Source organism: Budorcas taxicolor, chromosome 15 (assembly GCF_023091745.1).
Source record: "Budorcas taxicolor isolate Tak-1 chromosome 15, Takin1.1, whole genome shotgun sequence".
NCBI classification, from domain to species: domain Eukaryota; kingdom Metazoa; phylum Chordata; class Mammalia; order Artiodactyla; family Bovidae; genus Budorcas; species Budorcas taxicolor.
Genome location: NC_068924.1, coordinates 17,497,272 through 17,514,298, shown reverse-complemented (window position 1 = coordinate 17,514,298; position 17,027 = coordinate 17,497,272). Strand labels below are relative to the sequence as shown.

The 17,027-nt window shown below is 38.0% G+C and overlaps 1 protein-coding gene across 1 annotated transcript in view; it reads right to left on the bottom strand.

Annotated features, from left to right (window-relative positions):
• Nucleotides 1-4,571: 4,571 nt before the first annotated feature.
• The window catches only part of ATM (ATM serine/threonine kinase), a 141,915-nt gene continuing 129,459 nt past the window's right edge, over nucleotides 4,572-17,027 (bottom strand). Inside the window, exons 59-62 of the mRNA XM_052652907.1 lie at nucleotides 12,938-13,052; nucleotides 12,158-12,221; nucleotides 4,850-4,986; nucleotides 4,572-4,755 (exon numbers count right to left, since the gene is read on the bottom strand). Of these exons, the coding sequence (XP_052508867.1) occupies nucleotides 4,572-4,755; nucleotides 4,850-4,986; nucleotides 12,158-12,221; nucleotides 12,938-13,052 (500 nt within the window). The remainder of the gene's footprint in view (nucleotides 4,756-4,849; nucleotides 4,987-12,157; nucleotides 12,222-12,937; nucleotides 13,053-17,027) is intronic.

Sequence of the window (17,027 nt, the reverse complement as noted above, 5' to 3'; positions counted from 1 at the left end):
GTATCAATGTTTCATGCTCTCCGCATGTTAGTGACAACAAAAAATGTCTTCAGATGTTGCTAAATGTGGGGCAGTGGTAAAGTAAAATAACCCCCTAAGACCTACTGCTTTAGAATTACACATTGTACATTAGTGTAAATGTATGTACTTTTACATATTGCTGTATGTTGAGAAAAATTATACATGTTGTACCTCATGGGAAAAGTGATTTTCAGGGAATAATTTTCATTAGGTTTTTGCCTTATTCATCAAACTCGGAGTCTATTCTCTGTGAACACTTTGTACTATTTTTATGCAAAATTCACTTTTTCAGAAACTGGACAAAGGAGCTTGAAACTCTAAGAGAAGACCAAAGTTACTGATTTTTAAATAATGATAAATATGCAGAATGCAAACTTTACATTTAGAGTATCACGATCTTTGTGTCTGTCATATTGTAGTATATTTCTTGTAGACTCTAGAAATGTCAACTAGATCGCTCTCTGGCCTCTGCTCCCAAAAAAGAGCATTCATTTGGCTTTCTGTTACAAGGTAATCAAGAAAAACTACTATTTAGAAAGAGATACGTCATACTGGTCTGTTGACATGTAGCAGACTTCCCAGTTCACACTACACTGTAAACTGCCTATATACCCCAGACTATGAGTTCTACAGGGATGGATATGCCCTTCTAACTTACTGCTGTGGAGGAGGCAATGGCACCCCACTCCAGTACTCTTGCCTGGAAAGTCCCATGGATGGAGGAGCCTGGTAGGCTGCAGTCCATGGGGTTGCCAAGAGTCAGACATGACTGAGCAACTTCACTTTCACTTTCAGGCATTGGAGAAGGAAATGGCAACCCACTCCAGTGTTCTTGTCTGGAGAATCCCAGGGACAGGGGAGCCTGGGCTGCCATCTGTGGGGTCCACAGAGTCAGACACGACTGACGCGACTTAGCAGCAGCAGCAGCAGCAGCAGTTTACTGTTGTCTCCCTATGAACCAGCACCACGCTTGGCACACAAAACACTCAAAATATTTGAATATAATGAATGAGTCAGCATATATTTTTTAAAAGATTTATTTTAAAACAGGTAACAGAATAACTGCAGCCATGAAATTAAAAGACACTTGCTCCTTGGAAGAAAAGTTATGACCAACCTAGACAGCATATTAAAAAGCAGAGACATTACTTTGTCAACAAAAGTTTGTGTAGTCAAAGCTTTGGTTTTTCCAGTAGTCATATATGGATGTGAGAGTTGGACCATAAAGAAAGCTCAGCACCAAAGAATTGATGCTTTTGAACTGTGGTGTTGGAGAAGACTCTTGAGAGTTCCTTGGACAGCAAGAAGATCCAACCAGTCCATCCTAGAGGAAATCAGTCCTGAATATTCATTGGAATATTAAAGCTGAAATTCCAATACTTTGGCCACCTGATGTGAAGAACTGACTCATTGGAAAAGACCCTGATGCTGGGAAAGATTGAAGGCAGGAGAAGGCAACGACAGAGGATGAGATGGTTGGATGGCATTATCGACTCAATGGACATATGAGTAAGTTCTGGGAGTTGGTGATGGACAGGAAGTCTGGCGCACTGCAGTCCATGGGGTTGCAGAGAGTTTGACATGATTGAGTGACTGAACTGAACTGAACTGAACAGAATAATAAAGATGTACATTCAACAGTACTGAAATAAATCTACATAATATGTATAATTTCATTAAGATGCAGTTAAAATATTTAAAGTGGCACATATGTTCATATTTCAAGCCAGTATACTAGCTTCTAGGTATTTAAAGACTAGCCTACTTTAATCTTTAAAGACCAAAGATTTTCCTCTGTGTTTACTTGCTTTAAGCCATATTTAAATTTTTAGCCATTTCTAAGCATATATATTTTAAGTATATACTATAATGACCACGGATTTCTTTTACCTACTAATTAGGAAGATACTTTGGGGTGGTATGATCAGCACAGAGAACAGTGGAAGGGATATTATCTCCCTTAATCTGAACACAACTGTCAAGTCTATAATTTATTTGCTTTTCTAGTAGCTTCTCTCCTTGGTTTCCAGTGACCTTATGAGCAACTGACTGGTGAAGCTTAAATTCTTTTCACTTGAAAGATTTCCACATTAAAGACTGTCCATATTAAACCTGTACCTTCTTCAGTTTATTATATTTGGGTCTTGGACAAGTTATTTTATTTCCCTAGCTGTAAGCTGAGATAATATCACTAATCTTGCAAAAGATGCTGCATATAAGGTATGTCAGGTACTCAGCATACAATAAATATTCTATCATAAATATTTAAGAAATTCAACCACTCATTATTTGTTCCCAGTAAATTTCTATCTTATTCATTTCCAAATAGTGTTCCAGATGTCATAATTTTTAGAATCTTAATTCTATCACCTATGAATTAGTTATTCCCTCTGGTTGTTATCTGGCAAGCTTTTCACAGCCTGAATAAGACAGGAGTTTTACAGCATATCATTCAAGGTTGAAGAGTAGATTAATAATGTTACTCAAAACTATCTGGATCTATCAATTTGCAGGAATCAGCGATGAATTCACTTACCTATGCTATCATCTAGCTGATCATTTCTTATTCCAAGCATCAATATTTCAAGGTTTTTTTTTTTCAATTTTTAAAAATCTTTTTACTTTTCAAGGCTTTCTTAAAGACATTCTAAGTTTACTGCATTCCCTCGATTCACTATGGTAATAAAACTACCAATATATATTAAATATTCATTTAGGAAATTTATAAGAAAAAATATATATCACAAGAAGCTTCTAATTTGAAATGCAAAATAGAAAATTTAAAAACAGTTTCCCAGAAATCAAACTAAGAAATTTATAGTACAAAAAGTTCTGGAGATTGTTTTTGGAGAGAAGAGAAGGTGGAGAGATCAGATGAGTGAAAACCTGACATTGGCAACAGAAACAAATACCAAGAAACTGCTTACATAACCACCTAAGGTACAGACAAAAAGAATGCTCAACCACCCATTTCTTAATCTCTGCAGATACGGACAGCTTCCTAAGGATGGAAGATTATATTCACCAAGAGACAAGTCAGTAGTTTTACTTGTTTGTCTAATGACAGTATGTGGACAGAAGGGTTCCATTTCTAGCTGTATATCAAACTTGATACCTAAACCCCTCCCTGCCAACAAAACACACAGAAATGCTATATACGGTACAAGAAATGTTTTTTAAATGCATAACAGAAGTTATAAGAAAGAGGAATTTCTTATGGTCAAAAATTTTTCAGTTTCAGAAGGAAACTAAAAACCAGAGTAAACTTGCCAAATTCACTAATCTATGAATTCAGCTGTAACATCTCTAAGAGGACTTTAAAAGGGCAATAATTAAATGCATCTCCCCTTGTGTCTACAATAAAGTTGGGACACAAGCAGGTTTACACTAGCCCATTAGCACAGGAACTTAATGAGGAAAAATGTCTGTTTTGGCCTGGTAGTCTTCTCTCAGTTACTGTATGGTTCTCTTCAGGTCAGAAAAACCCTGAAGCCAAGAAATTAAAGTAAGAGTAGTCCTCTGTCACTGATAGCCCTGGAACTATGACATAACCAGACATAAAACTTTTCTGGAAAGAATTATTCTTAACCCAGGTCACTCAAGATTCCCATGAGAAGGTCCTACTGAAAATAAGTTCACCTTATAAAATCACAAAATACATGGATAAACAGTCCACCAAAGATAAGACCCAATATATACAAACAGAACCTACAGTTAAAAAAACAGAAACAAAAAACTGGACATCATGAAACAAATAATAGACAAATCTGAAGAATGGTACATACCTAGAAATGAATAACAACTTTTAAAAGGAGAAATCCAATGAATAGTTTAAAAAGGAGATTATATAGCGAATGACAAGAGAATTCATGAACTAGAAGACAGATATGAAGGCATTATACAAAGATAAAGTACTGGAAACACACAGGGCTTAAAAGATAAAGAGAATAGAATGAGAAAGTCTAATAAACATTTCTGAAAAAAAAAGTAACCATACTGTATCTGTGAAATTTGTTTTCCATATCATAACATCTTCATTATTGAGCAGCACTGAGTGACCTTACTATTGAAAATCCAACATATTTACTTACAATGGTATATAGATGGTTACAATTTTTAAGTTTTTCCTTCCTTTTATAGACTAATATTAAATAATTTATCATTCATATGTATTATCTGGGAAATAAGTTTTAATTAAAAGCTACATCAAAGTTAGCAGTATATTTATTTGTTCTGACTGTAACAGTGATTTTACTGATTCAGTGATTCTACTGAAACTGATACAAGTATGTACTTGAGAAGAAAAAACAAATGTTTAGCCTAGAATTAGAGCATGATTGACAGTTATATCTAAAGTATGAGAAAACTGTTGCTTGAGACTAGTAAAGCAACTTTAGGGAACTGAAGCAAGTATTAAATTTTTTTTTAAAAAAACACAGTAATTCACTTAGTTCAATATTAATACTTATTCAAAGTATGTCGGTGGGTTAACAATGAAGGTCAAAGTACAATTTATAAAGGCTGAATCCAAGGCAATCACATGCTTAATATCACACCCAAGCTTTCCATCCTGGGAAAAGTCGGCTGAGATTTTTCGGGTCCATGGCCTGCTGTATGAGCAAATTCACCTGTCCACCAACACTGAGCACGGTTCCTTCCTCTACTCCTTTCAGTTTCTCTTGCAGTCTCATCAAGACACGTTCAGCTACTTTATTGAAACTCTGGTCAATATCACTAATGACAAAAACAAAGATTTTAATGAGGTGGAACAGTTTAAAGGGTCTTGGGAACAGGAAAATCGGAACAACTGTCAACAGATGCTGCTCACCTGAGATTTCGTTTGCATTCCTGGTCATCTGCATTTGGAGTGGAATGGAGCTCACTTTCATCGTCTGGCCTCTGTTGTAAATATAAAGCTTTTAAAGGATTCATGGTCCAGTCAAAGAGAGGATCATATAGGAGGACCTAGAAGAACATTTGCATTAGAAGAACAATGTGCACTTTGACCAGTATTATAATAGAGACCAATTACACGGCAGTTGACTGGAATGGAGGGGCAAACTTATCACATGTGCTTCATGCTTCCTTGTGGAGAAAACTGCACTAACACGATGCTCTGGGCTTCTCCTCCCATCTGAATCCATTCTTCGTCCCAACTGGGGGCTGTGACATTGTCTGACCCATGGTTCCTGATGGAAACTAATCAATTAAAAGGGCATAAGCACTAGTCACGTTCTTTCTTTCTCTCTCACGTCTTGATGAGTATGGTCCTGGGTAAGAACATTTGCTTGCAGGCCCCAATTCTCCCAGTGAGCTGGACCAAGGGATAGATTGGGTTGTAGGTGGTGGACAGCAGAAGGAAGTCTATTTGGACCTTACTCCTAAGCCATATTCTCCAACAGTTGTATCAGCGATAAACCTGACATTCCAATCTCTTACTTTTTTTTAGTATTATTTAATCTAATTAATTTATTATATTTCTACTTTACTCAAGTTCAGACTATATTCTTTTTAAAAAAAATTTATTTATTTTAATTGGAGGATAATTACTTTACAATATTGTGATGGTTTCTGCTATACATCAACATGAATCAGCCACAGGTATACATGTGTCCCCCTATCATGAACTCTTTTCCCACCTCCCTCCACCCCCTAGCTCTCTGGGTTGGCCCAGAGAGAGCACTGACTTTGGGTGTCCTGCTTCATGCATTGAACTTGCACTGGTCATCTCTTTTACATGTGGTAATATACATGTTTCAATGCTATTCTCTCAGAGCATTCCACCCTTGCCTTCTCCTAGAGTCCAAAAGTCTGTTCTTTACATTTGGTCTCTTTTGCTGTCCTACATGTAGGATTATCATTACTGTGTTTCTAAATTCCATATATATACACACATTAATATACAGTATTCATGTTTTTCTTTCTGATTTAACTTCACTCATATAATAGGCTCCAGTTTTATCCATCTCATTAGAACTAACTCAACTGCATTCCTTTTTATAGCTGAGTAATATTCTATTGTGGATATCTACCACAACTTCCTTATCCATTCATCTGCCAATGGACATCTAGGCTGCTTCCATGCCCTAGCTATTGGAAAATAGTGCTGCAATGAGGAGTGGGGTACATGTGTCTCTTTCAATTCTGTTTCCCTTGGGGTGCCTGCCCAGCAGTGCAATTGCTGGGTACAAGTTTGCATTCCCACCAACAGTGTAAGAGTTTTCCCTTTCTCCCACATCCTCTGCAGCCTTTATTTGTAGACTTTTTAATGACAGCCATTTTGACCAGCATGAGATGATTCATAATTGTGGTTTTGATTTACATTTCCCTAATAATGAGTGATCTTGAGCATCTCTTCATGTGTTTATTAGCCATCTGTATGTCTTCTTTGGAGAAATGTCTGTTTAGTTTTCTTACTTATTTTTTGATTAGGTTGTTCGTTTTTCTGGTATTGAGCTTCACGAGCTGCTTGTATATTTTGGAGATTAATTCTTTGTCAGCTGCTTCATTTGCTATTATTTTCTCTCATTCTGAAGGTTGTCTTTTCACCATGCTTATCGTTTCCATAGTTGTGCAGAAGCTTTTAAGCTTAACTAGGTCCCATTTGTTTATTTTTGTTTTTATTGCCATTATTCTGGGAAGTGAATCAGAGAGGATCTTGAGGTGATTTATGTCAGAGAGTGTTCTGGCCAGTTTTCCTCCAAGAGTTTTATACTTTCTGGTGTTACATTTAAGTCTTTAAGTCCATTTTTGAGTTTATTTCTGTGTATGGTGTTAGTTTCATTCTTTTAAATGTGGTTGACCAGTTTTCCCAGCATCACTTATTGACGAGACTGTCTTTTCTCCATTGTATATTTTTGCCTCTTTTGTCGAAGATAAGGTGTCCATAGGTGTGTGGATTTAACTCTGGACTTTTTATTTTGTTCCACTGATCTATATTTCTGACACAAAGCCAGTGCCATACTGTCTTGATGACTGTAGTTTTGTAGTATAGTCTGAAGTCAGGAAAGTTTGATTCCTCCACTCCCATTCTTCTTTCTCTAGATTGAGTTGGCTATTTGAGGTTTTGTGTGTTTCAAAACAAATTGTGAAATTATTTGTCCTGGTTCTGTGAATAATACTGTTGGCAATTTGATGGGGATTGTGTTGAATCTATACATTGCTTTCAGTAGTATACTCATTTTCACTATATTGATTCTTCCAATCCACGAACATGGTATATTTCTCCATCTATTTGTGTAATCTTTCATTTCTTTCATCAGTGTTTTATAGTTTCCTATATATAGGTCTTTTATTTCTTTAGGTAAATTTATTCCTAAGTATTTCACTCTTCATTGCAATGGTGAATGGGATTGTTTCCTTAATTTCTTTTTCTGATTTTTCATTGTTAGTGTATAGGAACACAAGGGATTTCTGTATATTAATTTTATATCCTGCAACTTTACTATATTCATTGATTAGCTCTAGTAATTTTCTGTGGCATCTTTAGGTGTTTCTATGCTGAGGATCATGTCATCTGCAAACACTGTGAGTTTTATTTCTTTTCTAATCTGGATTCCTTTTATTTCTTTTTCTTCTCTGATTGCTGTGGCTAGGACTTCCAAAACTATGTTCAGTACTGGTGGTGAGAGTGGATGCTTAAGTATGTCCTTCTGTCCTGAAGAGTTTCTATTGAAAGACCAGCAGTTATCCTAATGGGGATCCCCGTGTATGTTATTTGTTGCTTTTCCCTTGCTGTTTTTAATATTTGCTCTTTGTGTTTAATTTTTGTTAGTTTGATTAACATGTGTCTTGAGGTTCTTTGCCTTGGGTTTATCCTGTTTGGGACTCTCTGGGTTTCTTGGACTTGGGTGGCTATTTCCTTCCCCATATTAGGGAAGTTTTGGACTATTATCTCTTTAAATATTTTCTCATGCCCTTTCTTTTCGTCTTCTTCCTCTGGGACATGTATGATTTGAATGTTGGGGTGTTTAACATTGTCCCAAAGGTCTCTAAGGTTGTCCTCATTTCCTTTTATACTTTTTTCCATTCAGCTTCACTTATTTCCACCATTCTGTCTTACACCTCTTATCCTTTTTTCTGTCTCAGTTACTGTACTATGGTTCCCTCCACAGTGTTTTTAATCTCAGTTATTGCACTGTTCATTATTGATTGACTCTCTTATTTCTTCCAGATTCTTGTTAAACATGCCTTGCATCTTCTCAATCCATGTCTCCAGTCTATTTATCAGTAACTCCATTTTGTTTTCAAGATTTTGGATCATCTTTGCCATCATTATTCTGAACTATTTCAAGGCAGACTCCGTAGCTCCTCTTTTTTATTTGGTTTGGTGGGTTTTTATCATGTTCCTCTACCTGCTGGGTATTTCTCTGCCTTTTCATTTTGTTTAGATTGCTGATTGGGGTCTCCTTTCTGCAGGCTGGAGGGTCATGGCTCCTCTTAACTGTGGTATCTACTTCCTGTGGGTGGGGTTGGACTAATGGCTTATTAACGTTTCCTAGTTGGGGGAACTTGTGTCTGTGTTCTGGTGGATGGAGGTTGATCTCTTCTCTCTGGAGTGCAATTAAGTGTCCAGTAGTGAGTTTTGTGATGTCTATGCGTTTGGTATGGCTTTGGGCACCGTGACTCCTAATATTCAGGGTTGCATTCCTGTTTTGCTAGGGAATTAGCATCAAGTGTCTCACACTGGAACTTGCTGGCTCTTGGGTGGAGCCTGGTTTCAGTGTAGGTATGGAGACTTTTGGGTGGGCTTTTGTCTATTAACATTCGGAATGTTAATAGACAAAAAGGAATTCTATGATGGTCTAAAGTTCTGGAGTTGAGCCTCCTGCCTCTGGGTTTTGGTTCTCTTCTTAGTAGCCTCAAGATTTCTCCACCCACAGAGCTTCTTTGCTTATCTTGGCTTCCTCTGTTTGCAAGTCTCTTCAGTGTCTAATCTCTGCCCTGACACGAGGAGGTGAAGGTGGCCACTTATTCACGCTCACTCGCTCAGTTGTGCTGTGGAGAGGAACACTGCAAACAAAATTGGCTGGTATGTGGGTATGTGTGGGGAGTGCTTGCAGTGGATGGACCACACTGCGTTGGCATCAGCCCAAAGCAGCATGTACTTCCCAGGTACACTGCTCAGGCTTCCAGGTGCTCTGCGAGGGCACTGTCCTAAGTGGACCCTGCGTTTTGTGCACCTCTCAGGTCCAAGCTGCTCAGGTGACAGGGTGCTCAATGAGCACACTGTCCCAGGTAGGCCATGAATCTTATGCACCCACCTAGTCCTGACCGCTTGGTTTCCCAGATGTGCCATAAGGGCAGAGTCCCAAGTGCACTATGTATCTCTTCTGGAAAGCTGGTTTCAGGTTGTGACACTCCCGGCCGATGTGACCTGTCCAGGATCCCAGCAAGATGTGGTTAGTGACAGGCAGCCTGCTCACAGTTTGGTGGGAGATGTGATCTCGGGGCTGAGACTGCAGTGGCCCCTTGCCTTCTGTCTCTGGCTACCGCACTCCTGCCTCTCTGCCTCCGGGAAGGGAGGGTCGTAAATGGCAGCAGGCTTACTTTCCTTTGGTATTCTTTAGGGCACAACCCTTTATTCTGTGAGAATGCCAGGTGTCACTGTGCCAGTTAGAGCCTTCCTGCAGGAAAGGTTCATTTTTTTTTTTGTCTAACTGGTATTCACATGGTTAGGGTTGCTATGTCCCTTTAGCCCCCTTAGACTGTCCTCAGGCCATTCAAGCCTAGTTCTTATCCTAAGGACCAATGATGCAGCCCACACCTCCACGCTCAGCCTCTATTTGCTGCAGGCAGACACAATCATCTGAGCTGTTTCTCTGCGGTAATTGTGGTTAGGTGCATATTCTTGGTGTTTTGTTTTCTGGTTATGTTGCCCTCTGAGATTCCAAAGCTCCCCACTGATCCCTCCTGTGAGACGGTTTCCTCTTGTGTGGCATCTTCTTCACGACTCCCTCTCCAGGACAGGTCTCTGTCCCTAAATCCTTTGTCTCTCTCTTCGCCTTTTATCTTTTTTTCTATCTCATTTTGGGTTGCCTTTCTGGGTGTTTGGTGTCCTCCACCAGTGTTCAGAAGTTGTTTTGTGGAAGTTGCTCCACATTCAAATGATCTTTTGATGTACTTGTGGGGGAGAAAGTGATCTATCTCCCTGTCCTATTCCTTGCCATCTTCTATGTATTATTCTTAAGGCTCTTTCTTTTTCACTAAGTTCCAAATTTGGGTAGGAGAAAAAAGGTATAATTTATTGAAAACTTCTCAGAACTAAAGGCCTAGTGCTATGGTTGGCATTCTGAAATCTATATATGGAGTAGTATTTGAATACCAAACTAATTTGTAAACATAATGACAGGAGAGTAGACTAAAATAACATTCCAGAGGACTGGGATCCAACAAAACTCTTGAGAAGTACCCTGATAAAGCTGAAGATACAAAGTCCATAGTGAGGTCAATTGGGAAACTATTCTTGACGATTGGGACAACCACACCAAATAATTTGAGGAAATTCAGACAGATTTACAGAGGAAACAGTAGGCAGATCAGTAAAACACACAAAGCTTATAAAGCTCATGTTACACAGTTCTTGCAGGTGAAGATGCGGATCAATTACCAAGTCTGAAACTCCCCAAGAGTTTACATCTTAGTAAAATCTAAAGTACTCACACTCATGTAGGAACCCCTGGATAATCTGTCCACTTTTAGCTATCTAATTTTATACTCTACTACTCTTTAAACAATGAGGCTCCTGAGCAATTTGGCATTCAACCAGTAAAACTTATGAGGCATTGAGGGAATTACCCTCTTTCAAATACCAAAGGAACCCCTAAATCTACCCAGGCACAAAAAAACCTTTTGACTGAGACTGAGCAGAGTAAAATACTGGGGGATATACTAAGTTTCTTTGGATCTTAAATCAACTTGAAAAGTTAGATTTTTTTTGGCTTAAAGGCAAAAAAGCAAGATAATTTAATTTTAGAACTTGATTTCTACATTATTGAGGTATCCATGTTATCATTTATTCTTGCTGCAGAACTAATGGCCAACTGTAATAAATGATAACATGTATAAACATAATATGGGAAAAAGGAAAGCTTTTCCAGCCTTGAGAACAGCACATCCTTGGAATTAATTTTATCAACATGGTATTGGGACCTATTTTAACACTCTTTGTACCAAAAATCTATATTGCCACCAGCAGTTGAAAGATCTATAAAGAGGACTTTGGTTTATAAAGGTTGCAGACACAGGACCACCCTAAAAGACTATTAATTTCACCCTCCTTGGCATACAGTTCTGGCCATTGTTGATCACAGGTTTAATGGTTAATGCCAGTGAATTAACAGAGATTCTCAACCTTGGCTGCCAGTAGGAGAACTGTTATAAAATACAAGTGTTCTTGCCTCATTCCTAGAAGTTCAAATTTGGTCAACATCAATGTTGTTTAACACAACTCTACTTCCATGCTTCTCTGCAGAGGATACTCTCCTGGTCTCTTGCCCCCCATATCCTGTACTAGGAGACAAAAGGACTGCCTCAGGTACTCAATTCTCACTTGGGTAGAATTAATGTCATAAGCACTGGAAATTCGCTGGACTTCCTTCCCTTTCTGCCCTGATCAATATGAAGCAGTAATCCTGATGGAGTGTTTAGGCCCTGTAGGCCCAAACCCCACTCAGTGGGCTGTCCCCAGGTTAAGAAAGTAGAGAGGCACTGAGGTGGCACCAGTAGCAAGCCAGTTTGGCCCTAACTCCTCAGTCATGTTCCTGCAGTAACACTGCTGACACTCTGATCTCCATCTATCTCACTACATGATTATGAACCTGGGCAGCAGAAAGGAGATATAATTTACTGATTTCTTTTAAAACTCCAAAGGAAACCATTCTGGAAATAATACCATACAAGATAACTAAGATGTCAGTGCTGATGTACGTATTGGAGACTAGAGGTTACTTATAGTGCTGTACATTCCAAGAAACCTGAGGGGGCTGAAGGCATTTCTAAACCACTATTAACTCTCCTGCTGCCAGTATCATCCCACATCTTTAAAACAAAGTACTGAACCTCAAATCAGTGCCCTCCTAACAAGACAGCAGTCTATTAGGTAGAGAAATAAAAATTTCCTTATAATATACTTTACCTCTACAATGGTTAACAGGGTTTCCTTAGAATTTCTCATTACCTCCATGGTTTTCTCACAGCATCTACAAACACATTGTAAATATGAATTTACATGAACATTTTCAATGTATCTTTATCTCCTATATCTTCCTGTCTAGTGTGCTGAAACTGTTTTTGTTAATTCCCAAACTAATATCTCAAAGAGCACAGTACTTGGCAGAGTGAGTTTTCAGTAGATGTTTCTGAAAAGAATATAAATAGGTATGTGAATATAAGCTTAGCATTTATAAGAGTAACAAGGTGCTACTATGAAACATTTCTTTCAGTTGACTATTATGGTAATCAATAGTTTACTTTCACTAGAATCTGCCAAGTTAAAAGTTGAGTGTGTAGACTAAAGAAAGAATATTGAGTATGTAGACCTATGCTGGGAAAGCTACAGGGAACTGTAAAGTTGGCAGGAATTTGTATCAGACCATAAACTTCTTTAGGATAAATTATGCACCCAAGAATGAGTACCCAATAGAAGTTCTGATCAATAAACAAAGATTTAGCTAGGATAGAGGTGTGAAAAGTAAAGGCAGGCTGCTTTCAGAGGTAGTAAGGGAGAACAGTATGTGTATTATATTGACTGACATCCTAGGCAGTTTGAAGGAAGGGGAAATTACTGTTTTTACCCATAGTCAGTAAAGCATTGGAATGTAATTCTAGCAATGAATTCTACAATCTATGGAAATCAATAATCTGAATAATTTTGACACCAAAAATCATCTACCCTACCTTACCTTATTTGGCTTACCTTCTGAAGACACCTTCAACACCAGTAATGCCCATCCCATCCACAATATCTCTGGTAAGTCTAAAAGGAACTGTTTCAGGAGTAGGAAGGATTTTGCCCTGTTCAAAAGCAACTCCTAAAGTAAAAAATATAGTGAGGTTAGGAGGTCACAGAGCTAATTTACTTTCCTCTCAACTGGCCTGTGAACTTTGCAGAGGCACCAAATAACTTGTCACCAATATTCACTCAGTATTAGAACACACAGTCATTTATTCTATGCTCTGCCTGCCTTCTTTATCTTCAAAATGCTCCAGAAAAATCAACCTCAAATTTTAAAAAACAAGTTTAAAAATTATTTATTAACATATAATCAGAGAAACCTATATTAAAGGCTGACTTTTAAGAATGAGGTAGTAAAGGGTAGAATTTAAAATGCAGAGATATGTATATATATCTTTTACCCATTTTTCCCCAATGGTAATATCTTGCAAAAAACTATAGTACAATATTACAACCAGGATGTTGACACTAATACAATTAAGATACAGAATATTTTCATCACTATAAGGATCTCTCATGCTATATTATTGTTGTTCAGTCGCCAAGCTGTCTGACTCTTCATGACCCCATGGACTGCAGCACACCAGGCTTCCCTGTCCCTCACCATCTCCCAGAGTTTGCCCAAGTTCATGTCCATTGAATTGATGATGCCATCCAACCATCTCATCCTGTGTCACACCCTTCTCCTTCTGCCTTCAATGTTTCCCAACATCAGGGTCTTTTCCAATGAGTCAGTTGTTCGTATCAGGAGGTCAAAGTATCAGAACTTCAGCTTTAGCATCTGATCTTCCAATGAATATTCAGGGTTAACTTTCTCTAAGATTGACTGGTTTGATCTCCTTGCTGTCCAAGGGACTCTCAAGAGTATTCTCCAGCACCACAACTTGAAAGCATCAACTCTTTGGGCTCTGTTATATTAGCTTATGCTGTATCAGGCATACCTATTTACCTCCCAAGGCCTACCCCTACTCTCTCTTCTTCCAGTAATCACTAATCTGTTTTCCATTTTTATAATTTTGTAATTTCAAGCATGTTTTATTAATGGAGTCAAACAGTATGTAACCTTTGGGAATTAGTTTTTCACTCAACATAATTCTCGAGAGAATCATCCAAACTGTCATCTATACTGAGTTGTATTTCATGGTATGGATGTACCATTTTGCTTAAGCATTTGCCCATTTAAAGGACATCTGGATTGCTTCCAATTTGGGGCTGTAATTTGTGGTACAGGTAAGTATCCTTTTGTATGCTGAATCTACTAACTGTTTATCTCATTTGATGAAATGTCTATGCATGCCTTTTACCCATTTAATAACTGTTTTGTTTTGTTTATACTGGTGAAGTTTGAGAGTTCTGAGTTCTTAGGGACTATGCTTTAGGTGTCAAGTCTAAGAACTCTTTGTCTAGCCCAAGTTGCTGAAGATTTTCTCCTTTTCTTTCTCTGTTGTCATACTGGATGATTTCTACTCTTCTGTCTTCATGTTCATTGATCCTTTCTTTCTTTTGCTTCTTGAGCTTAACCATTGAGTTTTAAAGTTTTAATTATTGCATTTTACTGTTCTAAAATTTTCACCTGGTTCTTTCATATGTCCTATTTTTATGCTGAGACTGCTTCCATGTTGAGACTTATTACCTTTTCATTTGTTTTAAACATGTTTGCAATTGCTCCATGAAGCATTTTTATGATGGCTGCTTTAAAATCTTTTTCGGATAATCCTTTGTCATCTTAGTGCTGATATTTTTTGTTTTTCATTCAAACTATGATTTTCCTGACAAATGATTTTCAATTGAAATTGATCTATTTGTATGTTACATTATGAGACTCTGGATTTATACTTCTGCTTTTGCTGGCTTTTGAAGTAACTACACTGAAGTAACTGCTAAGTGATGATAGAAGACCAGATTCCTCAATTGGCCTCCTCTGACATCCAAGAGGAGAGGGGGTTCCTTGCTATAGTTGGGTGAGACTGGAAGTCCAGGCTTCCTGCATGGTTTCCACTGACACCATGGGTGAGTTGGAGGAAAAAGAAGGTTTGAAAATATAGACAAGGAGGTAAACAGAATATGTTACAGTGAGATGGTCTAATATATTGTTATTGGAGTCCCAGAAAGAGAGAGGAGAATCTGGATGGGTACTATAACATTACTATGACTTAGAATATAGCAGAAGTGACACTGTGCCAGTTGCATGCTAGCTCTTAACTTCCACTTCCTTCCTCTTGGAACCCTGAGATGTGTTATAAGAAATTCAGGTTATATGGCTGATTCATGTTGATGTTTGGTAGAAACCAACATAACACTTTAAGGTAATTATCCTTCAATTAAAAAAAAAAAAAAAAGACCTCAGGCAAAGATGAACAAATCTTAGGGAGAACTACTTTTAAAAAAATAAACTAATATACTTTTAATCACACACACACAAAAAGTTCAGGTTACTTTGCTATACAGAGAGGTCACATGGAGGAGCAATGAAGCATCAAATGTGTAAGAAGCCATCCTAGAAACTGGCCCAGTTTAACCCTAAGGCAAATTCAGCCCCAGGTTCTGACTACAATAGTATGAAAGATCCTAAGTGAGAACTGTCCAACTGAGTCCAGTCAACCCATAGACTATGAGAGATAATAATAGTAGTTTTAAGCTACTAAGTATAGGGTGGTTTCTTATGCAGCAATGGATAGTCAAAGAGATACACAAGAAAAGTGAATCAATTAACAAAGTCATTCAAGTGTATGGATATTGAGATTTTACAAAACCTATGTAGCCAGCATTCCAGAAGCCCCACCCCATCTCCCTAACAATCATGAACCACCTCTTCAAAGGGTTACCACTATCCTGACTTCTAACAGTTAGATTAATTTTATCAGTATTATACAGTATATATTCTTTCATATCTAGATTCACTTAATTTTGTATTTGTGTTTTCCATGTTGTGTGTGGCTATAGTTCACTCAATCTCACTGTTATACAGTACTTCATTTTATGAATACAATACAATTCATTCATCCATTTTCCTTTCCAAGTACTAACCAGGCCCAATCCTGCTTAGCTTCCAAGATCAGACAAGACTGGACGCATTCAGGGTGGTATGGTTATAAACTATTCATTCATTCTATTTGTGATGGGGGTTGGGGCTATTTCCAGTTTGGAGTATTATGAATAGTACTACTATGAACATTCTTACACACATGGTGTGTATTTCTACTGCAGTGGAATTGCTGGGTCACAACTCCCAGCTTTAGCAGATAATGCTGAACAGTATCACAAAGTAGCTATACCAATTTACCTTTCTCATTTATAGATGCATTTAGCATGGCCTGAACATAGGTTGGCATACCACTATCTCTACTTTGTCCCTTCTAGACCACTGTCCTTTCATTCTCATGCAAAATTTCACTCCTCTACTGAGTTCCCATATTCAGGCTCTAACAACTCCACTCATTCTCATATTTATTATACCCCAGCTTCTAAGAATTACTCTCAAATTCATTGAATGTTGACATGGATCTAGCTTACGATCTTCCTCTCTGTCCTAACTCTGGAATTTGTTCTGGGGAAAATCATTTAATATCCATGATCTTATCTGTTCTAATGAAATTCAGTTTTACTCTCTCAGCAAACCGCTAAGTGAAAACTTACACTATAAAACTTCAATTCAGTTCAGTCGTGTCCAACTCTCTGCAATGCCATGGATTTGCAGCATGCCAGGCTTCCCTGTGCATCACCAACTCCTAGAGCTTGCTCAGACTCATGTCTATTAAGTCGGTTATGCCATCCAACCATCTCATCCTCTGTTGTCCCCTTCTCCTCCTGCCCTCAATCTTTCCCAGCATCAGGGTATTTTCCAACGAGTCAGCTCTTCGCATCAGGTGGCCAAAGTATTGGAGCTTCAGCATCAGTCCTTCCAATGAATATTTAGAGTTGATTTCCTTTAGGATTGACTGGTTTGATCTCCTTGCACTCTAAAGGAATTTCAAGAGTCTTCTCCAACACAACAGTTCAAAAACATCAATTCTTGAGCACTCAGCTTTCTTTATGGGCCAATTCTCACATC